The sequence below is a fragment of the Plecotus auritus genome (genome assembly GCF_963455305.1).
Source record: "Plecotus auritus genome assembly, chromosome: 9".
NCBI lineage: Eukaryota > Metazoa > Chordata > Mammalia > Chiroptera > Vespertilionidae > Plecotus > Plecotus auritus.
Genome location: NC_137783.1, coordinates 154,507,716 through 154,530,846, shown reverse-complemented (window position 1 = coordinate 154,530,846; position 23,131 = coordinate 154,507,716). Strand labels below are relative to the sequence as shown.

At 66.8% G+C, this 23,131-nt stretch overlaps 1 protein-coding gene across 7 annotated transcripts; it reads right to left on the bottom strand.

Moving 5' to 3' along the window:
* Nucleotides 1-232: 232 nt before the first annotated feature.
* PHRF1 (PHD and ring finger domains 1) lies at nt 233-20,077 on the bottom strand. 7 transcript variants are annotated; one of them, XM_080641876.1, is made up of 18 exons: nt 19,968-20,077; nt 16,774-16,887; nt 16,025-16,126; nt 14,052-14,269; nt 12,200-12,283; nt 10,653-10,768; nt 10,348-10,448; nt 10,048-10,223; nt 9,425-9,641; nt 7,011-7,138; nt 6,461-6,651; nt 6,038-6,157; nt 5,471-5,625; nt 2,012-4,594; nt 1,642-1,796; nt 1,207-1,467; nt 966-1,094; nt 233-702 (listed from the first exon to the last, which is right to left on the bottom strand). In XM_080641876.1, the coding sequence occupies exons 2-18, from the start codon at nt 16,865-16,867 to the stop codon at nt 568-570; spliced, it is 4,965 nt and encodes a 1,654-aa protein (XP_080498002.1). In that variant the 5' UTR covers nt 16,868-16,887; nt 19,968-20,077; the 3' UTR covers nt 233-567. The 7 variants fall into 7 exon arrangements, with proteins under 7 accessions (XP_080498002.1, XP_080498004.1, XP_080498006.1 ...); XM_080641878.1 differs by having other exon boundaries at nt 6,038-6,154; XM_080641880.1 differs by having other exon boundaries at nt 9,425-9,554.
* Between the last annotated feature and the right edge of the window lie 3,054 nt (nt 20,078-23,131).

Sequence of the window (23,131 nt, the reverse complement as noted above, 5' to 3'; positions counted from 1 at the left end):
CCCGCAGGCCACCATACAGTGAAGACCCTCGCGTGCACACTTTGGAGTCATAACACAGACATGAAGCTCCCTGGGCACCGCGGGCGCCTGCTCCTGCCACATGTGCTGGGAGCGTGGCGCCTGGTCTTCCTCAGTGGCCAGTAGCCGCCCCTGTGCTGTGCCCAAGGCCCAGCCCCGGCCCCTACATCCGCCACGCTGCCTCTGCCCGTGCGAGGCCGCGGAGTTGGACGAACACTTGAGCCATATTTGTATTACGTTACCAGCAAAGAAAGTGGGGGTTCCCTAAACAAGAGACAGGCAGCCCCCTCCCATCCAAGGTCCCCGCTTTAGTAAACGGTTCCCCTTTCAAGTACTGAGTCAACGAGAAGTTTCTAAAGAGAATCCATTTCTGATAAATTAGAACACAATGAAGGTGTATCTACAATGTACACGTAACGTCCAGTTCAATCGGCGCAGGGCGGGCACAGACCACAAGTGATCTCCGGAACCTGGACACAGTGCTGGCTCCCCAGAGCTCGCCGCCGCCGCCGCCGCCACTCCCAACGGCACGCGGGGCCCAGGCGCGCCTCAGCCCTCGGCCGCGGGCTCCTCCCCGGCCTCGGGCCTGCGGTGCCTGCGCATGTGCCTGTACTTGTCCACGTAGGCCTTCACCAGGTTGCCCACCTTCACGGGGTTGATCTCCCCGCTCTTGCTGTGGCAGATCTGGGGGAGGGGGAGGCACCATTACCCAGAGGTCCTCTCACACCCGGACGCGTTCAGTAGTTGCCATGACCGGGCCCTGGGGGCCTGCTGGACCTACCTCCCAGGGCCACTGAGGGTCACACCATGGTGGCCAGAGAGCCCGCAGGGTGTCGCTCTCTGTGATGGAGCCTCTTTAGCAAGGAGGCCGCTGCCCTGGCACCAGCACCACCCACTCCTCCCAAGCACCTTCCTCTGTCGGACCCGGAAGCCGTGCCAGCGCCCACCTTCTGCACGGCCTTGCGGAGGATGTCCTTGTACTCCTCCTTCGTCACCTCGCGCTTCTGGTAGAAGGGCTTGATGGCCAGCTTCACCTCCTCCACCGCCCGCTCCTGCATGTGCAGCTTCTTCAGGTACTGGGGGCGGGGACGGACAGGGTGAATGCCCGCGCCGAGGCCTGCAGGGCCCTTGGGGAGCCAGGCGCTTCCCGCTGTGCCGGGCCCTGGAGGATGGAGCGGCGCGTCTCACCTCCTCGTTCTTGGCTTTCTCTGTGGCTGGCCGGGGCGTGGCTGTCCTCTCCTCGGAGTTGTTGGTGGCGGCGGCGTGGCCAGCTGGCTCGGAGGCTGTGGTCAGGACGGTGGGCACTGGGGCCAGGCTGGGTGCCGGCCCGCAGCCCGCCAGGGGGAGGCTGCCCTGCAGGATGAACTGCACGGTGGGCTGGCTGACCGGTGCGTAGGGCGGCACACTTGCGGGCAGAGCCAGGGCGGGAGGCAGGCTGGGGCCATAAACCTGGGCAGGAACAGTCCGCTGAGTGCAGCTTCGGCTGGCAACACCCTGAACCCCTCCCGAAGGTCTGAGAACCTTGGCCAGAGGGGCAGAGCTGGGAGGCCAGTGCCCCAGCCAGGCGCAGCCCCAGTGGCCCGTGTGCAAGGTCAGCGCCCTCCCCGCAGCCCCGGCACCCACCTGAGCAGGGTCCACAGTGGGAAAGCCAGGCTCTGGAAGCGGGTAAGCAGGAGGGGGCTCGGGGCAGGGTGCCTGCTGGGAGTCCACCACGAGGCCCCCGTCTCCGGGTTCCCAAGCCTCTTCCTGGGGCTGCTGGGGCCTGTGAAGTGGGGTCCCTGAGGGCCAACACAGGGGAGGTGGGTGCTCTGTGGCCACCCAGGACGGGAGGCTACTTCCCGGCTGGAAACTCCAGAGAAGCACCCCAGCAACAAGGACACAGGCTGGATGCAGCCACCTCCGACCAGAGTGACCACAGAGGCCCAGGAGCCACCGGGGAGAAGACCCCAGGTGCCCCCTCCATGCTGCCCAGCCCACCCGTGCCCCTACTCACGCAGGCCCCTGTCCTCAGCCAGAGCGCCGCCTGCCGCCTCCTGCAGGTTCCAGGTGACTCTCTTCACTGGGGCTTTAGCCCGAAGCACGGAGGTCGGGCAGGGGCCTTCCTCCTTGCCCAGCAGCGCGCCGCCCCCGGCCGGGCCTCCCGGGGCACCTGGCACCGCGGCCTTGGCCTGGTCCTGCTGGAACGAGGCCTTCTCTTGGGGACCCTTGGACCAGGGCAGGGGCTGCTCCGTGTCCTCACTGTGGATCAGCGACACCTCCCTTCTGATGGCAGCCAGGCTGTGGTCCTGCTGCTGGCGGGCCGGGGGTGCGGCGGGGGCGGGTGGGACCCTGCGCTCAGGCGAGGACGAGCCCGTGCTCTCTGGGGAGGGCGGGGAGCTCATGTCGTCGAGCTGCGTGAAGATGCCTTCACTGGAAAAGTCGTCGAAGACGTGCCCCGCCTCGACAGAGTCCACGTAGTCCAGGTCCTCGGGGGCACCTTCAGCCGGCACCTCTGGGGCAGGGGGAGCCTTTGGGGGGGCCTGGTCGGCCTCAGCCCCTTCGGGCCACGCTTTAGCTCCTGCTGAGGCCTGCAGCCCGGCCGCATTCTGCCTGCCCGGCCTCGGCTCCTCCTGGGGAGGGGGTGCTGGGGAGGCCTCCTTCACGGGCAACTTCCTCTCCGGGGAGCGGGAGCGGGAGCGGGAGCGGGAGCGAGGCCGAGAGCGCTTCTCACGGGAACGAGGCCTCCGGTGCTCTCGGGACCTGTGCTCCGGGCTGGGCGACCTGGACTTCTGCCGCCTCCTCTCACGGGAGCCCCGCCTGTCTCGGGGCCACTCGCGGCTCCTCTCCCTAGGACGGTGGGGCCTCCGGGCCCTCTCTAGGCTGCTGGGGGGAGAGCACCCCCTCCCCTGAGACCTGGACCCCGACCGCCTCTTCTTCTTTCTCCTGCTCTCGCGGTGCTCGTGCGAGGAGCTTCCCGGGCTGCCTGAGCGGGAGCGGGAGCGGGACCTCCGCCGGCCTCGGCCCCAGGAGTCCCTCTTCCTCTCCCTGCTCTTGTCCTTGGCCTTCTTCCGCTTGGTCCGCTCGTGGCTGCTGGAGCGGTCACTGGAAGACCTCCGAGCCCTGGCCTTGGCCAGGGGCCGCTTGGCCTGGTCCTCACCCATCAGAGGCGACAACGACCTGGAGCTCCTGTCCCCGGAGCGGGAGCGGGTGCGGGAGCGGATCTGCCTGTGCTCCGGGGCGGAGGCCGGCTTCTTCTGGTCTCTCTCTCGGCCGCGGGAGCTGGACGTGGAGCGGGAGCGGGACGGCGACGGGGACCGCAGCTCCACGATTCTGTGGGTGGTGGGGGGCGGGGTGTCCGGCTCCACCACAGTCACGCAGGTCACCGTGCGCTCCTCAGACCCGAAGAAGGTGCTGCGGGGCGGCCGGTCCTCGTCCTCCCAGGGCTCCTGTGGGGATGGCCTTCGCACCCGGGGGACTGAGTCCAGGCCCCCGGCGGGCTCCTCGCCCCGGAGCTGGAGCAGGCTGCAGGAAGGCCCCTGCGAGGACTCGGGCTCCGTCCCAAAGACCGTCTTCACCGTGTAGGAGGTGACGCAGCGCACCGTCTGCGAGGGCGGGGCCTTGGGGCTGCCGATGGAGATGGTGCGGGTGATCTCCGAGGGCAGGAGGCCGGGGCCCAGGCGCTCGGGGCTGCTGCCTGCAGAGCTGGAGTCCGAGCCCGTGGGGTTGAACGGGTCATAGATCTCGCTCTTGAGCTGCTTCGTCTTCCTGAGGGAGAAAAGGGGGGCGGGGTTCTCTTTCCTCTGCACCTTACTGTCGACGGGCTGGAACGTGTGGCAGAAGCCAGGGCTAGAGAATCTGCTGGAATGCGCCGTGTTCCCAGGAATATTGATCCGGAAGCTCTCGAAGGTTGAACTGCCGCCCTTCCCCCTCGAGGGTCCCAGCGGGGCAGGGGACTGAGCGCCGCCCCCGGAGTGCACGCTGGGCTCCTGGGGGCCCCTGCCGCGGGGTGAGCCCTCTGCGCGGGCCCCGAGGCCAGGCTGCCCCGGGCCCTCCCTGCCTGTCAGCCGGCTGATGCAGGAGCTGGGGATGTCCACTCGCTGCCCGCCGGCAGGGGCAGGGGCGGGGACGGGGGCTGTGTCCGCCCACCCACTGCCGCCGTCCCTTCTCATCTTTGGTATCCTGGGGAGCTGGGAGATGTCTGTTCTCCGCGGCGCTGGCCTCGGGGCCTGGCCCGGCACGGCACTCGTGGCTGGCAAGTCAGGGCCGCCGTCCGAGATCTTAGATGTGAGTCCCAGAGGCCCGGCGTGCTCACTGCCGCCTCTAACGTGTGGGCCCTCCTGCCGTTTCAAACCGGGACTGCTCCCATTCCACAAGCTCTGGGCCTGGCCTGGCCGAGGGGTCGCTGAGGAGTCCAGTCTCGCCGGAGCCCCCGACGTGAGCGCAGGGACATGGGAGGTGGTGGACCTGCCTTGACTTCGCGACCCCAGGATTCCCAGGCGCCCCGAGCTCGGTGCTGGGGCCTGGGGGCCGTCCTGGGGCCCAGGGCCTTCTCCCCCTCCAGACAGACCGACTGAGTTTCGCTGAAAAGAAACAGGTGCTAAAAGACAAAAAGGCAAATGGCCATCAGGTGCCCTCCCTCCTCTCCAAAGCTCCACGACTTGCTTAGCCTTTACCACGTGGCTTTCTCATGTACATCTCAAGTTCCTCCTACTTGTTGCTGGTGGGGCCAGCCCTGCGGGGGGGGGGGGGGGGGCAGCCCTGGGGGGGGAGAGAGCCCTGTGGGGGGGACAGTCCTGTGGGGGGGAGAGCCCTGTGGGGGGGACAGCCCTGTGGGGGGGACAGCCCTGTGGGGGGGACAGCCCTGGTGGGGGAGAGAGCCCTGTGGGGGGGGGGACAGCCCTGTGGGGGGACAGTCCTGTGGGGGGGACATCCCTGTGGGGGGGGACAGCCCTGTGGGGGGGACAGTCCTGTGGGGGGGACAGCCCTGTGGGGGGGACAGTCCTGTGGGGGGGAGAGAGCCCTGTGGGGGGGGACAGCCCTGTGGGGGGGGACAGCCCTGGGCAGCGGGAGGCTTGCTGTGGGGCTTTCCTTCCGCCTCCCCCTGTGACATTTGGGATCAGGACGTGCCCAAGCCAGTGACAGACCTTCGACAGGAGGGAGGGTGGGAGGGCTGCCCGCCCCCGCAGCGCTGTCGTCACTGGCTGCCCAGTCCCCACACTGGACCCCACCACCACCAGCTGCCAGACCCAATCAGCGGGAGGGCTCCGCGTGGCGGGCTCCAGGCCGAGAACACAGGCCTCAGGGCGGCCTCGGGCCTGCGGCTCCGTCACCACCCAAGTTATCTGCTCGTAAATGCTGCTCAGAACACGAGGGGGACAACGAGAGGAAACCGCCCCCCCCCCCCTTTACGTCTTCTGTGCGTGGGAAACGCCCCCGCCCCTCCACGCTCCCACCCACACGGAGGCGGCCTCACCTGCCCGCTTGGCGCTGAGCGAGCCGTCGCGGTGGATGGTGACGTCCGCGCTGTCCAGCATGAGGAGGCTCTGCCCCAGCAGGATGCTGCCCAGCAGGTCGGGGACCGGGGCCTCGTCCACGTCCGGCTCGGGGGCCGCGGCAGGAATGCCCCTCCTGTCGGTGCAGACCAGGCCCTGCCATCGCGCCCCCGGCCCCGCCCCGCCCCCCCGCAGGAGGGAGACCCACCCGGCCGCTCCCCTGGGAAACGGGGGCGGGATGACATCAGCGGGTGCACCCCAGTCCAGAGCGCAGCGGAGCAGCTCTGCCGTCGTGGGGGTTCGGTTAGGGTCCTTCTTTCCCCCCAAAGGCTCCCAGATTAGAACAGGTCCAGCCCAAGGCCCCCACCCAGCACCCCGCTGACGGCTCCCCACCCAGCACCCAGCACCCCCACAGACGGGCCTGCCCCGTGGCCTCATGCCCTCGCTCCCCAACAGGAAGCCAAGGGGAGTCTGGGGACTAGAGACCGGCCAGCATGGCTGCCACGCTGGGACCGCTGCCCGGGGGGATGGGAGGCCCTCAGACCCACCGGGAGAGCCCCATGGAGACGGGCCTGGCCACGGGCTGGTGAGACCGCAGGGCCGAGCGGGACAGGACCCTCCTCTTGGCGCTCAGAGGAGAAGCAGGGCTGGCAGACGGCTCTTCACTGCTGGAGGAAGGACACCAGCCGAGGGAACGGTGACCCAGGCCCGAGGCCCACAGGCCCCTCCGGCCCCTGCCCCCGTGCCCAGCAGGACGGCCCAGTGCTGCCCGCGCGGCTCTCCCCCTGGGCCGGGGCGCGCATGCAGTGCCTGGGGCAGGAGTCACGTCCCTCATTTCACTAGTGGCGACCTCAAGGCTTCACCTGCCCCCACAGGGGTGGCGTGCCCACTGTCACCCTGGGAAGGAGGGAGGGGACAGCTTGCTCCCCAACTCTGCAGAGGTGCCTCCGGCACTGCCCCCCCGCAGTCACCTGTCGAAAGGGTCCAGCTCATAGGGGTCTCCAAACACAGAGAGCGAGGCGGCCCCGATGTCCGCACGCATCAGCCCCAGGGAGGGGTCCGCAGGCCGGAACACGGACGGGATGCAGGCCCCGTGGGTCGGCCTCCGGAGGCCCAGCGTCCGCGCGATGCGCCCACGAGCTGTGACTTCGCTCTGAGCAGCCTCGAAGGGAAAGAACCGCTGACGTGAGACGCGTGGATCTGGGTGCGAGCTGGCAACACCAGCGGCGGCTGAGTCCACGCCAGACCAGAGCTGCAGGCCCCCCACCAGGCCCCGCAGGTCCCAGGCCCGTGAGGGTGGACCGGGGCCTCGGCCAGGACAAGGCAGCCGGCCCCGCAGGCCCCGAAGCCAGGTATCGCCAGGGAGCCTGCCCACAAGCCAGCAGCTCTGCCTGTGCCCTGGCCCCTCAGGCCTGGGACGCCCGCCCGCCTGCCCTGTGCGCTGCAGAGACGTGCCCCCGCGCGGCTCGCACCGCAAGGCCGTTCCAGGACACAGGCTCCGCGGAGGGCCCGGCGCCCTACCTTTAGCTTTTGTCCTTTCCTCTTCTTCCGGCGGCCCTGGCGTCTCCTGGGCCTTGTGCCCGAGCTCCTGCTCCTCACGGCCGGGCCGGGCCGGGCCTTCTTCCTCCCCAGCACTTTCCTCCGTCGTCCTGCGAAGAGGACACCGAGGGTGGGTGCTTCACGCGCCCGTGGCGTCCCCGAAGGGTGACCCCCCAAGGCTCAGCAGGGGACCTCCACGTTCACGCCTGGAGCCTTCGGTGGGAAAATCAACTGCCGTTTGGAGACCTGCCGCCCCCAGGGCAGGGCGGCGTGCACAGCAGGCCCGGCTTGGAGAGCCGCCAGCCTCCCAGCGTTCCACCAGAAGGAACACCCGACAGCGAGCAGTGACAGGGACCTGGCTCTGCACCCCTGGGGTCTAACCAGAGACAAGAACCGGGCCACCTCACGGACCCCACCCAGCCCCACCCTGTGAGCCAGCGTTCAGGCCGGACCTGTCGCCTTGGAGCTGCCAGGGCTGCTCAGTGGCAGGAGCGGCCCAGCACCCGAGAGGCACAGGAGCCTTGGCAGGGAAGCAGGGGCGCCAGGAAGGCAGCGGGACCGACCCCCGGCACATCTCCTAAACCACCCGCACGCAGCTGCGTTTGTGAGCTCACAATGGTGCTGACCCCTGTGTGACCCCCTGGGCGGCTGAGTAACGCCGTGGGGCTGAGGTCTGCGCAGAGGCCCAGCCAGGGTGGGGAAACCCCAAAGCTGTGCGGCTGGTGCAGGTGAGCCCCCTCACGGCCCCAGTGTGTCCACGGCCCCGAGCTCTGACAAACACGCCCCCCGCCCCCCCCCCCCAGCGGGCACGCAGAACCAGCAGACCAGCCCGAGCCGCGGGAGCCTCCGGGCCCCACCACCCGGCGCACGGGCAGGGACGGGCCACGGCGCGGCAGGCAGTGCTGACCAGAACACCCGAGACAGAGAACGTCGACACGCGGCAGACGCTCCGCACACCAGCAGCCCTGCCCTGGCTGCGGGCTCGCACAGCCGACACTGTAGAACCCGTGGCCTTTGTGACAATCGGAACTCCACCTGACGCTGCCTGTGCTGGTGGGCACCCTGCTCGTCCTCTCGGCACACAATGCGCTGTGGTTGGACCGACAGGAACGGCTCCCCGTGCCAGGCGCACAGCCCACACCCACAGGGAAGGGAAGACGCTGTGAGCACGGGCGGGCAAGTGCTGGGTGCTGACGAGGGAGGCCAGGGCCGAGCCGGGAGGACAACAGAGCGGCCTGCGGGTCCCTTTCTGCAGCCCGCCTGCGGCGTGGGGCTGACCTACGCCCGCCCGCAGCGCGGCTCTGACCTACGCCCGCCCGCAGCGCGGCTCTGACCTACGCCCGCCCGCAGCGCGGCTCTGACCTACGCCCGCCCGCAGCGCGGGGCTGACCTACGCCCGCCCGCAGCGCGGCTCTGACCTACGCCCGCCCGCAGCGTGGGGCTGACCTATGCCCGCCCGCAGCGCGGCTCTGACCTACGCCCGCCCGCAGCGTGGGGCTGACCTACGCCCGCCCGCAGCGCGGCTCTGACCTACGCCCGCCCGCAGCGCGGCTCTGACCTACGCCCGCCCGCAGCGTGGGGCTGACCTATGCCCGCCCGCAGCGCGGCTCTGACCTACGCCCGCCCGCAGCGTGGGGCTGACCTACGCCCGCCCGCAGCGCGGCTCTGACCTACGCCCACCCAGCGCGGGTCTGACCTACGCCGGCCCAGTGTGGGGCTGACCTACGCCTGCCTGCAGAGTGAGTCTGACCTACGCCCACCCAGTGCGGCTCTGACCTACGCCCGCCCGCAGCGCGGGGCTGACCTACACCTGCCAGAACTTCTTTAGCAAACCAACAAACAAAAACTCAAGCGAAATACAGCCAACAAGGCGTAACCACACACAGCCACCTGCCACCTCACCCAGGTGACGCCCGTCCCAGCGGGACGCTCACAGGGACGCGGGCAGCTCTGGAGCGTCCACTCAGAGCCCGTCCTCCGTGCAGGGGGGCGAAGCGAGTGAGAAACACACATCAGGAGCATAACCGTGACATCAGAAGAGACACACACGTACGACACGAGAAGAGCCGTGATGCTGAATCTTAACCCGAGAAGCGGTGTGACCGAGGCCCGTCGCCCAGCTGCCCGCTGGAAGGGCCACAATGCCCCACAGCTCGCTCCGCGGAGAGGCCGCACGTGCCAGCCCGTCGCAGAGCAGTGGCTACCGCGGTGCCCGTGGTGGGGAACGGCACCGCCTGTCCAGTCGCTCACCGCCCTGCCGCTCACTGCGGGGGAGGGACCCACACCGGCCTGGCGGGAGCGCCCCCGTGGGGACTGCGGCTCCCGGGGAACTTGGGCGCAGAGACAAACCAGGTCCTGCCCTGGCAGGGCCGGCGCCAGCCCCACACCTGGCTTACTTGTTTTCCTCCTCCGCTTGGCGGGGGCCCGCGGCGTCGTGGGGCGCTGATACACGGCTGTGCTCAGACCAGAGGCAACGGCTTCGATGGTCTCGTCAAGCAGAGAAGACACCAGGTACCTCGGGACATGCTGCACGCAGGTGGGGTTGGTGGGCACCAGGCTCACCCACACCCTCCCGAGGAGACCCGGCCAGGCCGCTGTGGGGACACGCACAGCCTGGGCCCACCCCACCAGCTGGCATCACCCTCTCGATTCCACAGACCGTGGTGCTTCCCACCAGCCGGGACCCAGGGGGGAACAGCCCAGGGGGGACCGGCCCGGGGGGAGGGGAGGCCTCCAGGGAGCAAGCTCAGGGCGAGGGTGGAGGATGAGGAGGGCCAGGCAGGCTCAGGAGCAACCGGAGCGGAGGGGCCACCCCCCCAGGACACACGGGCCGGGAGGGGCTGCAGGCGTCCACCCTGGGAGCCGGTGGTGGCGGTGGCGCTGGATGAGAGCACTAGACCCAAGTGCCCCGTCCCCTCACCCACTCCCTGCCCAGCAATGCTCCCACAGGAGGGCACCCAACTGCAGGGGCAGCCTGCCCTGAAGCCGGGCGGTGCCCAGACCCGGGGGAGAGACCCACCTGGATGCTCCGGGCAGTGGACATGCGGTTCCGGTTCACAGTGGCTCGGACACGCTCGCTCTGCCGCGTCCTGGCGATGGCCCGGGTCCGCCCCTCACGAGGCCGCAGCCGGCTGGCAGTGGGCACCACGTCGACCAGGAGCAGAGAGACCTCCTCCTCGGTCACGGGATCCGCATCTGGGAAGAAGGGAGATGCTGGGTCGCTGGTGCGGCTGGCCCTCCAGACGGGCAGCGCCGAAGCCCGGCCCCAGCCCGACTGCCCCTGCCCTGGGCCGCGTGGTCGCCGAGGCGGCGGCAGTACCTGCAGGAAGGGCGGCAGCTCCGGGGCTGGCACATCCCGGACAGAACCACTCGTCCACGGGCACCTCCTGCAGAGGGGGGTCCAAACACTCCATGTGGTACCTGCGGGAGTGGAGGGCAGTCAGACCCGGGCCCAGCCGCACCGGGCGCACATGCGTCCAAGACCACAACGCAGCCCGGGGTCCCAGGTGTCTCCCTAGCGAATCGGTCGACGTCCTGCGCGTCGGGCCTGGGGCCCCCGCTTCTCCGCTGCAGTGAGCAACGCTGGCTGCGGGCGGGCCAGCAGGGGGGGGGGGCCACGCTCACCCGGCATCGCAGCCATCGCAGAGCAGCAGGCGGTCCTCCCGGTCACTGCGGCCGCACACCTCACAGAAGGTGGGGTCCTCCTCCTCCTCTCCGGCCCTGGCACTCTCCACTGGCACCTGGAGGCGGAAGGGCTGCTGCTCACGGGGCACGTGGTGCCGACCCCTCCCCCCGGCAGGGCTGGCTGTGGGGGCCGGAGCAGCTCCCTCAGCTTCTGAAGGTTTCTCCGTGCCCCGCAGACCCACCCAGAGGCTCGGAATTAACACGCATACAGGGGGTCTTGAGTTTGGGGACCGTTTCAAGGTCGTTTATCAAGAAAAAAAAAACAGATTAAACCGAAAACCAAGCGGTGCCATGGGAGGGCCCCGCGCAGAGCAGGCAGTGGGGAGCCCACCCCACACCCCGGGCAACTGTGAGAACGGGAAAGCAACCTTCAGGCAGCAGGCCCTAAGCCAGGGGTGGGCAAACTTTTTGACTCGAGGGCCACAATGGGTTCTTAAACTGGACCGGAGGGCTGGAACAAAAGCATGGATGGAGTGTTTGTGTGAACTAATATAAATTCAAAGTAAAGGAGCGGAGGAGAGAGCAAGAGAACCGGATAGAACAGCCGGATCCGGCCCGCGGGCCGTAGTTTGCCCACGGCTGCTAACCACTCAGAAAAGGTCACATGATGGAGCAGAGACGTGGACCTAGCTGCCCTCATTCAGGCCCTGGCTGCTGCGAGGTCTGTGGACACGCCCCTGCCTCTCCTGCGAGCCCCACCCAGCAACGCTCCCCGCAGGGGTCAGCGGCCGCGGCCACAAGCAGGCCCCGCGTCTGGTGGGCAATCCCCCTGCACCTCCCGTCACACCGAGGCAGAGCCTCCAGGGAATGAAGGTGCCTGCAGGAAAAATGCCCACCCCAGGGCCCAGGCTCGGGGCCAAGGCTGCCCCCTGCAGCACAGACCCAGAGCGCGAGAAAGGATGTGGTCTCAGCAGAAACGTGCACCTCACGCACCCGGCACCTGTGGTTTTGTGCGTTTTGTAACGAAAAGCGGGTCTACAGCGAGAGCCCTGGTGCTCAGGTCTACGGTGCCTCTGGAGCCTCTCTGCTGCTCGCCCCCGATCCAGAGGCGCGGGCCCCCCAGTCTCTGCAAAGCGGAGCAGCCAGCCGACCCGGCCCCACTCCCAAGGGACCGGCCTCCCCCAGGCCCGCTGCGCCCGGGCTCCCCTCTCCCGTGGCTGCGCCCAGGGGGCTCCCCTCTCCCGTAGCTGCGCGGCCAAGGGCAGCTGAGACGTAGGAGGCGCGCTGTGGAGGAGAGGGCGCCTGGGAACCGGCCCCTCACCTGCAATGTCCCGCCCCCCAGAACCCACGCGGCTGACAGACAGGGCAGCACCCTCACCCACGGGCTTCCCGTCACGGCTGCGAATGGCAATTGGTGGGTTTCTACAAAGCGTGGGGCCAGTACGCACTCATCTCAGGAAAACGATTTTGAAAGCGTGCTTTCCCACGAGACAGAGACCATGTCATGAACACGAGTGGTGGGGGCTCCCCACAGCGTGGACACTCACCTTCTTCAGCACTTTGCCACCAAACTGGGCTCGAATACAAATGCACTTGAAGAGAGTCCGATCGACTGGACAGGAATTGGCGTTCTGTGAGAACAGAAACGGGGTCAGGACCCTGCAGGCCACCTGCACTATTAACGTCCCACTCCACACAAGCGCGTGCCAGAGCCCGCAACACGCCCCACACCCAACCAGACGTCGCCTCGTCTCCCCGCGCCGGCCCTGAGCTGAGCGCCGGGACACAGCGCGAGGCAGGAGCCGCAGCCTCGAGGAAGAGGCAGGAAGGGGAGCCGGGCGTGTGCACACGGCGTGCACAGGCGAGAAGGGAGCTGAGGGGACGAGAAGGCGCGCAGGGGACAGGTGACGCCACGGAGCCCCTTCCCTGTTCAAAGCCTGTGCCCGTGTCCCATGAGGCCGCTCCCAGGTCTCAGTACGTCCCCTCAGCAGATGTGTCGCAGAGACCGATCTTCTTGCCTCAATAGCGTTTCGCACACGAGTTCTATTGAACGCCTTTACTAGATACACCGTATACAACGCAATGCATTCATTACTGTGAGTTATAACGCCCCATATCCTGGGGCAGCCCCACTCAAGCCCCCAGCACCCCATCCCCCTGGGGTCTGGGCACCTCTGGCCAGCACAGGACGGGGCTGCACCCGGGCCTCCCACAGGCAGCCCGCAGCTCCTCTCCCTGCTGGCTCTCATGCGGGTGAGAGGGCGGAGCTGCTGTGCACACCCTCGGACGTGCCTGCCGTTTGCATTTGGTTCTCTGGCTCCCAGGGTCCCAGTGCACTCACTGTGCGAGGACATGTCACAGCCCTGGGCTCCGCCCACCCCACGGCTGGTGGCTCCGCCTCCCACGTGGGCCTCCGGGGCTGTGCAGGGCTGTTGCCCTGTGGTGTGCGCAGGGCTGTCCGCGTGCCGCCGGCCCCTGTGCTCACCGTCTACTTTAAGGCCCTCCCCTGCTGCACGCTCCCGGAGGGCAAGGAGGCCGCCAGGCACGGTGTGAGCTGCCCTGCCGCACACTCGCTCACCGAGCAGCCCCTCTGCCCGTGGGGGGCCGCTGTGTCCCCCGTGTACGCGTCCCCTGGCCCTGCCCAGCTCCACGGCCCGGGCTCTGTTCCCGGACGAGGTCCAGAGTAGCCACCACAGACGACAAAGCGCCGCGCCCAGGAGCGATTCTCGCTTGGCGTTCCTCCCCACGGAGCGCCGGGCTCTGGGGAACCTGCGCCACTGCCCCTCGTGGGAGACTCCCGGCGCCAGGGGCCACCCCCCCGGCTCTCAGCTGCCGCCCAGCCCCTTCCTCTGACGGACGTCTAAGCGCGCTCCCGCTGTGAGCCGTGGTTAACCCTGCCTCCAGCGGCCCTGCTGAGCCAGTCCCTGGCCGTGCCCTGCTGGTGTGGCATCACGGGTGGGGTGGGAGCGCGAGGAGAGCGAGGCAGAGGAAACAGGTCCCCAGGGCACGTCAGCAGGCCACACCACCTCATCGCTGCACCCTCCACGTCTGTGAGTCTCACAATCGAGTAGAAAGAGCAGGAGCAGGGCTTGTGACGTCCTCAGGAGACACGCAGGCTTCGGGGCTCTCCGGGGAGGCCCCCGGGACTCCGCACCTGCGACCCACCCCACCACGCGGCACCGCGCACCTGAGCCCCGCTGGCCCCTATGGTCCCCGTCCTGCTGGGAGCCCTCCTCTCCTGCCGCCTCTGCAGTGCGCGTCCCCCACAACCTGAGAGCCAGCGGCGCAGGCGGGAGCCGGGACCTGCGTGAGTGAGCCCCGAGGCCCCACACCTGCGGACCCACACGGGGCCGGGCACAGGCGGGCCCTCACGGACACGAGCCCGGGGCAGCGCCTCACCTTGGCCCACTCCAGGATGCAGTCCAGGCAGAAGTAATGGGCACAGCTCTCCGGCGTCCCCACGGCCTGGTCCCTGAAAGTGTTGAGACAAATCGGGCAGCTCTCCGCTTCGTCGTCAGAATCGCACGTGCCATTGGCCTCCAGCTTCCCCGGCGGGTCTGCCGCCACCAGTGCGTCCACGTCGTCGTCGCTGTCATCGTCTTCGGAGTCTTCGGAATCTTGGGAAAGAGGAGACACACGTGAGCTACCGCCACGCAGGGGAACCCGGCTCCCCCCCCCCCTCCCCCCGCAGCGAGGGGGACCCGGCCTGCCGACGGCCCCGCCGGTGCTGGCAACGGCTCCTCACCTACGCCGCTTCCAAGCCGAGGGGCACAGCACTGGCCGGGCGGCTCCAGCGGCCCCGGCCCCGGAGCAGTCAGACCCCACGGGCGGGCATGATGAGGCCAACTCCCAGGCCAGCGCCCCCAACGGCGGCCACACTCCCAACCCCTCCTCAGAGCAAGCGTGAAAGAGCCGTCTGCCTTCAGACCACACTGCCCGCAGCGGCCCCACTTCCCTCCTGGGGCAGAGAGCGCAGGTCCAGGCGGACCACGAGGCCGCCCAGGTCGGAGGCCGAGGCTGGGCCCCACCCGCAGAGATGTGAGGGGGCGCTCGGGTGGAACACGCAGCCACTGTGTTTAGTTTTCTGTCCTCCCCAAGCGCCTCTAGAACCAGGACCCCAGCGCACACAGACAGGACAGACCAGAGGTGTGGCCGCCTCGCGGTCCCAGGACTCCACCCCTTCGTCCCTCTGCGTGGCAATTCCGGTGCCCACCGCTACCGCCCAGGACCCTGCTGCCGGGCGGAGCAGCTCCCGGGTCGGGTCGACCATCAGGCGAGCCCTCCAACCGAGCCCTCCAACCGCGTTCTCCCTGGCCGGCTGCAGAGGTCCGAGGCCCTCCTGCTGGGCGGCCGAAGATGGCCGCCAGGAGCTGATGACAGTGCCCAATGGGCAGCCAGAAACCGGACCGCAGCCCTGCACCAGACCTGACTGCTGCCAACAAGCGGTGAGCCTGGAGGAGGGCGTCGTCCCAGGCACCGAAAGGTCACTAGTTCGATTCCCGGTCAGGGCCCATGCCCCCGCTGCGGGCTCGATCCCCGGTGGGGAGAATGCAGGAAGCAGCTGCCAGACAACGTTACAACCTCACATCGATATTTCTCTCTCTCACTCTCCCTCCCTCTTTCGCTAAAAAAAAGTCAATAAAAAATCTTAAAAAAAACACGAGTGAGCACAGGCAGGAGCCCCTAGCAGCGAGGACCTGGTCGGAAGCCTGGGCCAGGGTGTGCTCTGTCCACCCGAGACCCAGGGCCTGGAGGGGGGACCAAGCTCTCTGCTCGTTCTTCCAGGAGGCATGGAAGGTGATCTCCCTGGAAACCCGTTCCGTGCTTTTTTTTAAAAAAAAAATATTGACTATTTTCTTTTCTTTTTCTTTTTAAACATATTTTATTGTTTTTTCAGAGAGGAAGGGAGAGGAATAGAGTTAGAAACATCGATGAGAGAGAAACATCGATCAGCTGCCTCCTGCACATCCCTCACGGGGGATGTGCCTGCAACCAAGGTACATGCCCTTGACCGGAATCGAACCCAGGACCCTTGAGTCCGCAGGCCGATGCTCTATCCACTGAGCCACACCGGTCAGGGCTGCTCCGTGCTCTTGCACATTTTAATCTCCTGCCCTCACCAGAGAAGAGGCCTAGCAAATCGCGTCACCAAACCGAAAGGAAGTGTCACTCCGAAGTAAGCCGTCGCCCGTGGGCATGGAGGACACCCCACGGGACTGCCCCACAAGGCCCGCTCTGCACGGCGTTTCTCCCCACCCGCTCCTCACCCCTCAGCGGCCAGCACGGTCAAGCAACAATGTCACTGGGACGTTTTAGAACCAGCTGCCCTCACAGCGAGACCCAGGAAGCCGCTCCAAAGGCAGCGCGCTCACCAGATCCATCCTCCAGGTCCCCCTCCTCCTCTCCATCGGTGGCGTCGCTGAGCTCACTGCCCATGTCCTCAGAGCCCCCACCGGCACCGTCACTGCTTCCTTCTAGACCAAGACAGGAAAGAGAGGCCGGGCAGTCACACCGAGGCAGGAGGGCGGGTGCGCAGAGGCACAGTCACGGGGGCGGGGGTGGGGGGACGGGGGGGGGGGGGGGGGGACAGGGGGCAGCAGCTGCTGGCAGGGTGGGGAGGTGGGGCTGGTAAGGACAGAAGTAGGAAAAGCAAAATCCTTTGCTCTATTTACATCTGTATTGCTTACATTAGAAATGACAATGAGACATCTGTAACACTCTCAACAATAAAGGTTATTTTAAAACATTAAAAAAATAAAAGTAAGACAACAGAATGTACCACTTCTGCAATTTAAAAACCAAGAGTCCTGCAGACATCATTCAGACAAGGACAAAAGGGAACTCAGCTTTTCTTTCTAATCATTTTAAAGAGGGGGGGGGGGAGGGGGGAGGGAGGGAGAGAGAAACACCCATGTGAGAGAAAAACACCCAAGGGAGATGGGACTGCAGCCTTGGCGCAGGGACAACGCTCCAACTGAGCCACGGCCCGAGCGGGCGCTCAGCTTTCCAAGAGTCCGTGTGGCGGTGAAGCACGGGGCGGGGGGGGGGGGGGGGGGGACACGGGACGGGGGACACCCTGCTTCTCCTGAGAGGTGGTGCTGGCAGGAGGGGCGGGGCTCACCAGCATCACTGGCCAAGGTGGCAGCGCCGAGTCCCAGGCGGACATCTGGCCCCAGGCTGTGGTCCACAAGCTCGTCCAGGCTGTCCTCATCCATCGCTGGACATGGGAGTTCGCCTGAAGGAAGAACCAGAGGCGTCATTCCCAGCTGTGCCAGCGGCTAAGAACGGCAGCCATTCCACCCGTCGCACCCTTGGTGACACGCGTCCGTCTGCAGGACAGGAGGCCGAGCTATGCGAGAACGGCACGGCACCCCGGCCACAGCGCTGTGCACACAGGGAAGACAGGTTCTCGTCTACCGATCCGTTCAGTGCGACCTCAACCGGCAACGAGCCCACGTCAGCCTGAGCTGCAGGTTTTTACGGGGACGAAACGGCTTGTCAGGAGCTGAGGCGAAGCAGGGCTTTCGACAGGGGGTCACCCAAAAGGCCTAGGTGGGAAGCAGGGCACTCCCCAGGCAGATCCCGCTCAGCAAAGGCCTGCCAGCGGGTCTCTGCTCCAGACCCCCATGGGAACCGGAGCATTAGCTCGCCCGAAACTTCCCCGGAGCAGCAGGGGGCCATGGGGAGCTACGTGAGGCTCTGCCCCTCAGCCACCATGTCCACTACCCTCGGGCTCCTGATCTCCAAGGGGGACACCTGTCGGATCTCTCTGCAAGGCCTCTGCACGGATAACACAAAGAGCTAGACCAGTGGTCGGCAAACCGTGGCTCACGAGCCACATGCGGCTCTCTGGGCCCTTGAGTGTGGCTCTTCCACAAAATACCACGGCCTGGGCGAGTCTATGTTGAAGAAGTGGCATTAGAAGAAGTTTAAGTTTAAAAAATTTGGCTCTCCAAAGAAATTTCTATGTACTGTTGATATTTGGCTCTGTTGACTGATGAGTATGCCGACCACTGACCTAGACAGACGGCCTTCCCTCACCAGAGCCTCCAACGCTGGTCCCCAAATAAGGGTTCCTTCCCATCAGGTGACCCTCAGAGGACCCCTCAGAGGGAGCCACTCAGCGCACTTCCTGCCAGGCAGCCTCCTGCCCTTCTCCAGAGGCAGAAGCACCAAAGCAGGAACGGGGGGGGGGGGGGGGGGGGGCGGGGCGGGGATGGCTGGGCCAGCAGAGAGCCCAGCCAGGAGCCAAAGGCCCTCCTGCTCGGACCCCACAGGGCCTGCCTCAGAGGACAAGGAGGCCATGATGGGTGCAGGCAGCGGGCTGGGGCTATCACCACACAGAGCTCCCCGGGAACAAGCCCCTGTGGGGCCGGGGCCGGGGCCAGTTCACACCCAGCAGCCTGCTCCCCACACCAAGCTCCAGACTCCGGGACAGCAGCGGGCGCTGAATGTGGTGACACTGCCAACGGCCACATGTGCTTGGACCTGGGAACAGTAACCTCAGAGGGTTTGGCGGAACTGTTAGCCCCGTAAGCCGAGTGGCCCCAAGTTAAGAAACCCAGCCCCAGCCCCACTGAGGAAGGGTCTGCACCCCGAGTGCTTGGTGCCCGGGCAGCGCGGCAGGACCCTGCTTGTCCTGCGCCCACGTCCTGGCCACGACTTCTGCTGAAGACCACAGACCAAAAGGTGACAGGGCCACGGCCCACCCAGGAGCGCGCACCTGTCCACAGGCGCCAGGGCTGCAGAGCTCGGCACAGAGGGCTTGTAACTAACCTGCGGCCGCGAGGAGCCCCAGAGCAGGGGGGCAGCCCTCCCAGGTCCTCACCCCGAGGCCATGCTTCACAGCCACTAAGGCAAAGCATAGCGGAGAGCACCTGGCTTCTCCCCTGGGGCGCTGGCAGGGCCTGCCTCAGAGGACAAGGAGGCCATGATGGATTTGGCACAGGGGGCTTGCCAGAAATGCCAGGGAAGGCGTCTGACCTCGAGGAGGGCTGCATCTGTGGGCAAAGTCCCGCGGGCCTAGCTGTCCCTCCAAAGGCCTCTGCACACCCCTGCACCCGGGCAGGGGAGCCCCGGTCCTGAGGCTGCATCATCACACAACAGTACATGCTGGCTGCACCCCGAGAAGGGACCTGGGTAGCCTCCAAAGGTACTTTCCGGAGCCAGCACCTACACCAGAACCAAGGAAGACACCAGCCAGGGACGCCAGCAGCAGCCAGCTCCCACAGGCCCAAGTTCCAGAGCACGGCCAGAGGCCATTTCTGCGGGGAAGCCCACGGCCCCCCTCCGGGGTTCTGGCTGCCTTTCGGGTGCCGGCAGCATTCTGTGGTTCCGCTGCTCAGCCTCCAGTTCTGGGGGCACAGGGGGGCAGGAGTTAAAGCAGGAAGGAATTTCCCCTTCTCTTCAAATCCAGGGCCCCAAACCAGCCGCAATTCTGACCACTGCTAAGGACGGACAGTCTCCGGAGGGTGGTGCCTGCAACTGGGCCGGGCCTGGACTTGGTGGGCCGCTCTACATTCGCCGGCTGTCATGGCGGCTGAGACCGGGAAACTACCCTGCCCGGAACCCCAGAAAGCTAAGACGCCACCGAGGGGCCACACAGGGGCTCGCCCAGTGCAGGGAACGGGCCAGAAGGGGCAGCTACTGCTGCTCTGACTCAACATTCTTCCCGTAGGTCCAGAGAGAGGAAAGACGTGCTGAACCCCACGTCAAACCTCACCCGAGCCTCAGGTTCTGTGGGTCACCGGGCAGGTCACCCTTCGGCTGCTGGACAGACAAGCAGATTGTAAACTCCCGGGTGCTGGGGGGCACTGGCGGGCTCCTTAACCTCTCTGGGCTCAAAGCGAGCCCCACCGACTCCCGAAAGACTGTCGTAAACTAGCGACTTAAGGACGAGGGGACCATCCCCTGGACGCCACCGGCCTGCCCGGGCGCAGGCGCAGCCGACGCAGCAACGTGGGCCGAGAGCTGGAAACGAGTTGGCGGAGGGTCACGGCTCGCTCGAACGGGACGGCGGCGGCGCGGGGGCGGGGAGTCACAGGAAGGGGCGAGGGCGAGGGCGGGGGCGAGGGCGGGGGCGGGGGCTCCCCGCGGCCCGGACAGGAAGGCGGCCATCCCGGAAACCCGCCTGCAGGCCGCGGGGCCCCCCAGCCCCGGCGCGAGGCCTCCCCCCCGCCGCCCGCCCGCCCGCCCGCCCGGGACGCAGGCCTCGCTCCTACCGGCAGGCCGCAGACAAAGCGCGCGGCGCCCGGGAACCACCGCGCGGCCGGGACGCGGCAGGGACCCTGGGGCCGGCGCCGCCCCCGCACGTACCCGGGAACCTCGCGCCCCGCCGGCCGCTCCCGGGCGCTCGCCGCTACCGGACCAAGAGTCTCGACTAGGCCCGGCCGCCGCCGCCGCCGCCGCGCGCGCCCCTCGACCCGGAAGCGCACGAGCCGGCTTCCGGGTCCCTCCCGCCCCGCCCGTTGGCGGGAACCACAGACAAGGGAGCGCAGGAGAAGCCTGAAGCGGAGGAGAAGGCCGTTCCTCGCGGTCGCGGGCCTCGGGGCGCTGGAAACACTGTGTGGTTGAGGACGCACACCCGGAGACCCGGGTCCGGGGAGAACTTGGGGTGTCCACGCCCCCGCCGCTGGGTCGTCCCGGGCCGCCCCCCCGACCGGGAGCTGGTGCAGTCCGATCCGCGCCCGCCGCCCAAGGCGAATGGGAGCGGCCGTCCGCTCACCTGGGGCCCCGCCCCCGCCCGAGCCCCGCCCCCTAGGGCGAGGCCCCGCCCCCACCAGCGTCCTCGGCCACCGGCTGCTTCGCGCCTCGGTTCCCTTGCGGACGGGGCCGGGCTGAGCCCTCTGTGCGCGGCTCCGGCGAGGACACCCCCCACCGCGGGCCCCGCCCCGGTGCACACCAGAGCTCAGTGACCGCTGTGCCCCGTGCCCCGCGTGGTGTGGGACCAACGGATTCGCGCTGTGGTCGATAAGCAGCGTGGCACCGGGGCGCAGTTAGGGACAAGGACAGACTTGACAAAGACGGAGGAGGGCTGGGAGTGCGGACAGGACCAGCCGGGCGGACAACGGCGTGGCTGGGCCCGTGCGCCGCCGAGTGGCCGAGAGGCCGCCCTGCAGGGCCAGAGGCTCTGGGGAGCTGGAGGGTCCCAGCAGGAGGACGTGCACTGGCTTATAGGAACCCCTGGGAACAGGCTGGAGCGGCGAGGGCGGGCCCGCGGGACCAGTCAGGAGGCCACTTCCGTGACCCCCTTTAGGGACCATCCTGGCCCAGGTCAAGATGGGAGCCATGCTCAGGGGAGGCCCTGGGGAACCTGAGGACACACTTGGGGCTTTTTTTTCAGGGGTTGGGGCTTCCGGAAGCCATCCAGGAAGGGGCCTGGGTGGAGCCAGGTGGTGGCCCTTGGCGACCCTCCGGACAGCAGCACGGGGGGGGGGTATGGGGGAGCTGGAGGGAGTTAGAGAGAATGGGGCCCTAGCCAGTTTGGCTGGCTCAGTGGTTAGAGCCTGCTGACTGAAGTCAAGGACAGGTACCTGGGTGCAGGCTTAGTCCCAATGGATGTGCCTCTCTCACATCGATGTTTCTCTCTGTGGGTCTCTCCCCCTCCCTTCCGCTCTCTCTAAAAATCAGTGGGGAAAATCTCCTTGGGTGACACGGATTAACCACAAGAAAGAGCATGAGAGGCGAGTAATGGAGTAATGGGACAGCCTGCACCACGTCTTTGCGGTGTGTGGCCCAGCAAGGGGAGGTAGCTGAGGGGGGGCCACCAGGGGGCTGAGTTATGTTTTGTTAGGAGAGAGAAGAGCATCCTTACTCGGTCTGGAAAGGACTTTGCAGAAAGGAAGAGTAGACGATGCCAGAGAGGCGGGGACCCCCACAGTGAGCCCTCTCTGTGGGCCCAAGGGGTAGGGTCTGGAGAGGGTGGCTGGCACAGCACAGTCCCTCTTGGGTGTCACCAGGCCAGGCTTGGGCGCCAAGCGTATCCATCGCGGGACCTCGGGAGAGTTTCTCAACCTCTCTGTGCCTTAGGGCCCGTGGCCGTGGAAGAGGGGTGCCGAGGGCTGGGTGGGGGAGTACAGCAGCAGCACTCGGGTGGGGCCCAGCGTGGCAAGTCCCCTCAGCTCGGAGCCTGACTTGTGCTGGCCTTCTACCCACACACCCAGCTGCCAAAGACCACGCGATATAAGGACACCGCCCAGGAGGATGCTCCACGTGGGGGGACGGCGCCCTGCTGAGCTCCTGGGAAGGAACTGGACAAGCAGCTCACGATCAGCTCGGAGTCCCCTTGGAGGGGGCCGCCCTTCTCACTGCCGGGAATTATCACCATAAACACACGCACCATCGATGAGATGCAGAGAACACTGCCTGCCTGGCCCTGGCCAGTGTGGCGCAGTGGGTAGAGCGTCAGCCTGCCCTGAAGGGTCCTGGGTTGGATTCCGGTCAAGGGCACATGCCTAAGTTGCAGGCTCCATCCCCAGGAGGGGGTGTGCAGGAGGCAGCCAATCAATGATTCTCTCTCTCCCTCTCCCTTTCTCTCTGAAATCAATAAAAATACATTAAGAAAGAAAAAAAAAAAGAGAGAACACTGCCTTAGCAGGCATCCTTGAGCAGGGCCAGTTTTCCCAGCCACGCCAGCCTGTGCTCAGACGTGAGACGTCTCCCCGGGAAACGGTGCCAGAGCCACTGGTCTGGGCTCAGACCGAGCACAGGTGGTACCCCTTGAGAACAGAGGCATGTATCTGTACCCCCCACCTGTTGAAACAAATACCTTAACACACACACATTTGGACACCTTCCCTACACACCCCCATCAGTACTGTCCCCTCTGGCCCGCCCTGACCAGCCACCCATCTGCCACCTCTCACGTGCTAGCACCAAGCAGGACACGTGGGCACCCTGCCCACTTGTCCCTCACAGACCTGCACCCTGAAGACCTTGCTGTGTCCCCGGGGTGTGCCGGCACCCCTGCTCCCATCCTCCCAGGCACAGGCAGGCACAGACGGCATGTGCACAGGAGGGTAGATCTGGGCTGGGAGCGTCCCCTGTTCTCTCCAGCCCCGGCCAGCCCCTTCCCCCGTCATGCGGCCCGCACACACCCACAGGCTGGAGCTGGAAGAGGACACAGGCAGGGCTGTGTGCCCCTGCTCAGGAGGGCTGTGTTACTTTCTGGGGGGCCTCTGTAGCCAATGACCACAGACTGAGTGACCCCCTTCAGGGACCATCCTGGCCCAGGTCAAGATGGGAGGCACGCTCAGGGGAGGCCCTGGGGGGAACCTGAGGACACATTTGGGGCACCCCAGAAGAGACATTTTTTCCAGTGAAAACATCCCAGAAGAGACTTTTTTTTCAGTGAAATTTATTCTCTCACAATCCGGGAAGCCAGAAGTCCAAAATCAAGGCTGGCAGGGCCACGCCCCCTCCCACGGCTGTAAGGATAACCCTGTCTTGTCCCTCTGGGTGTGGGTGCTCCAGGCTCCCTC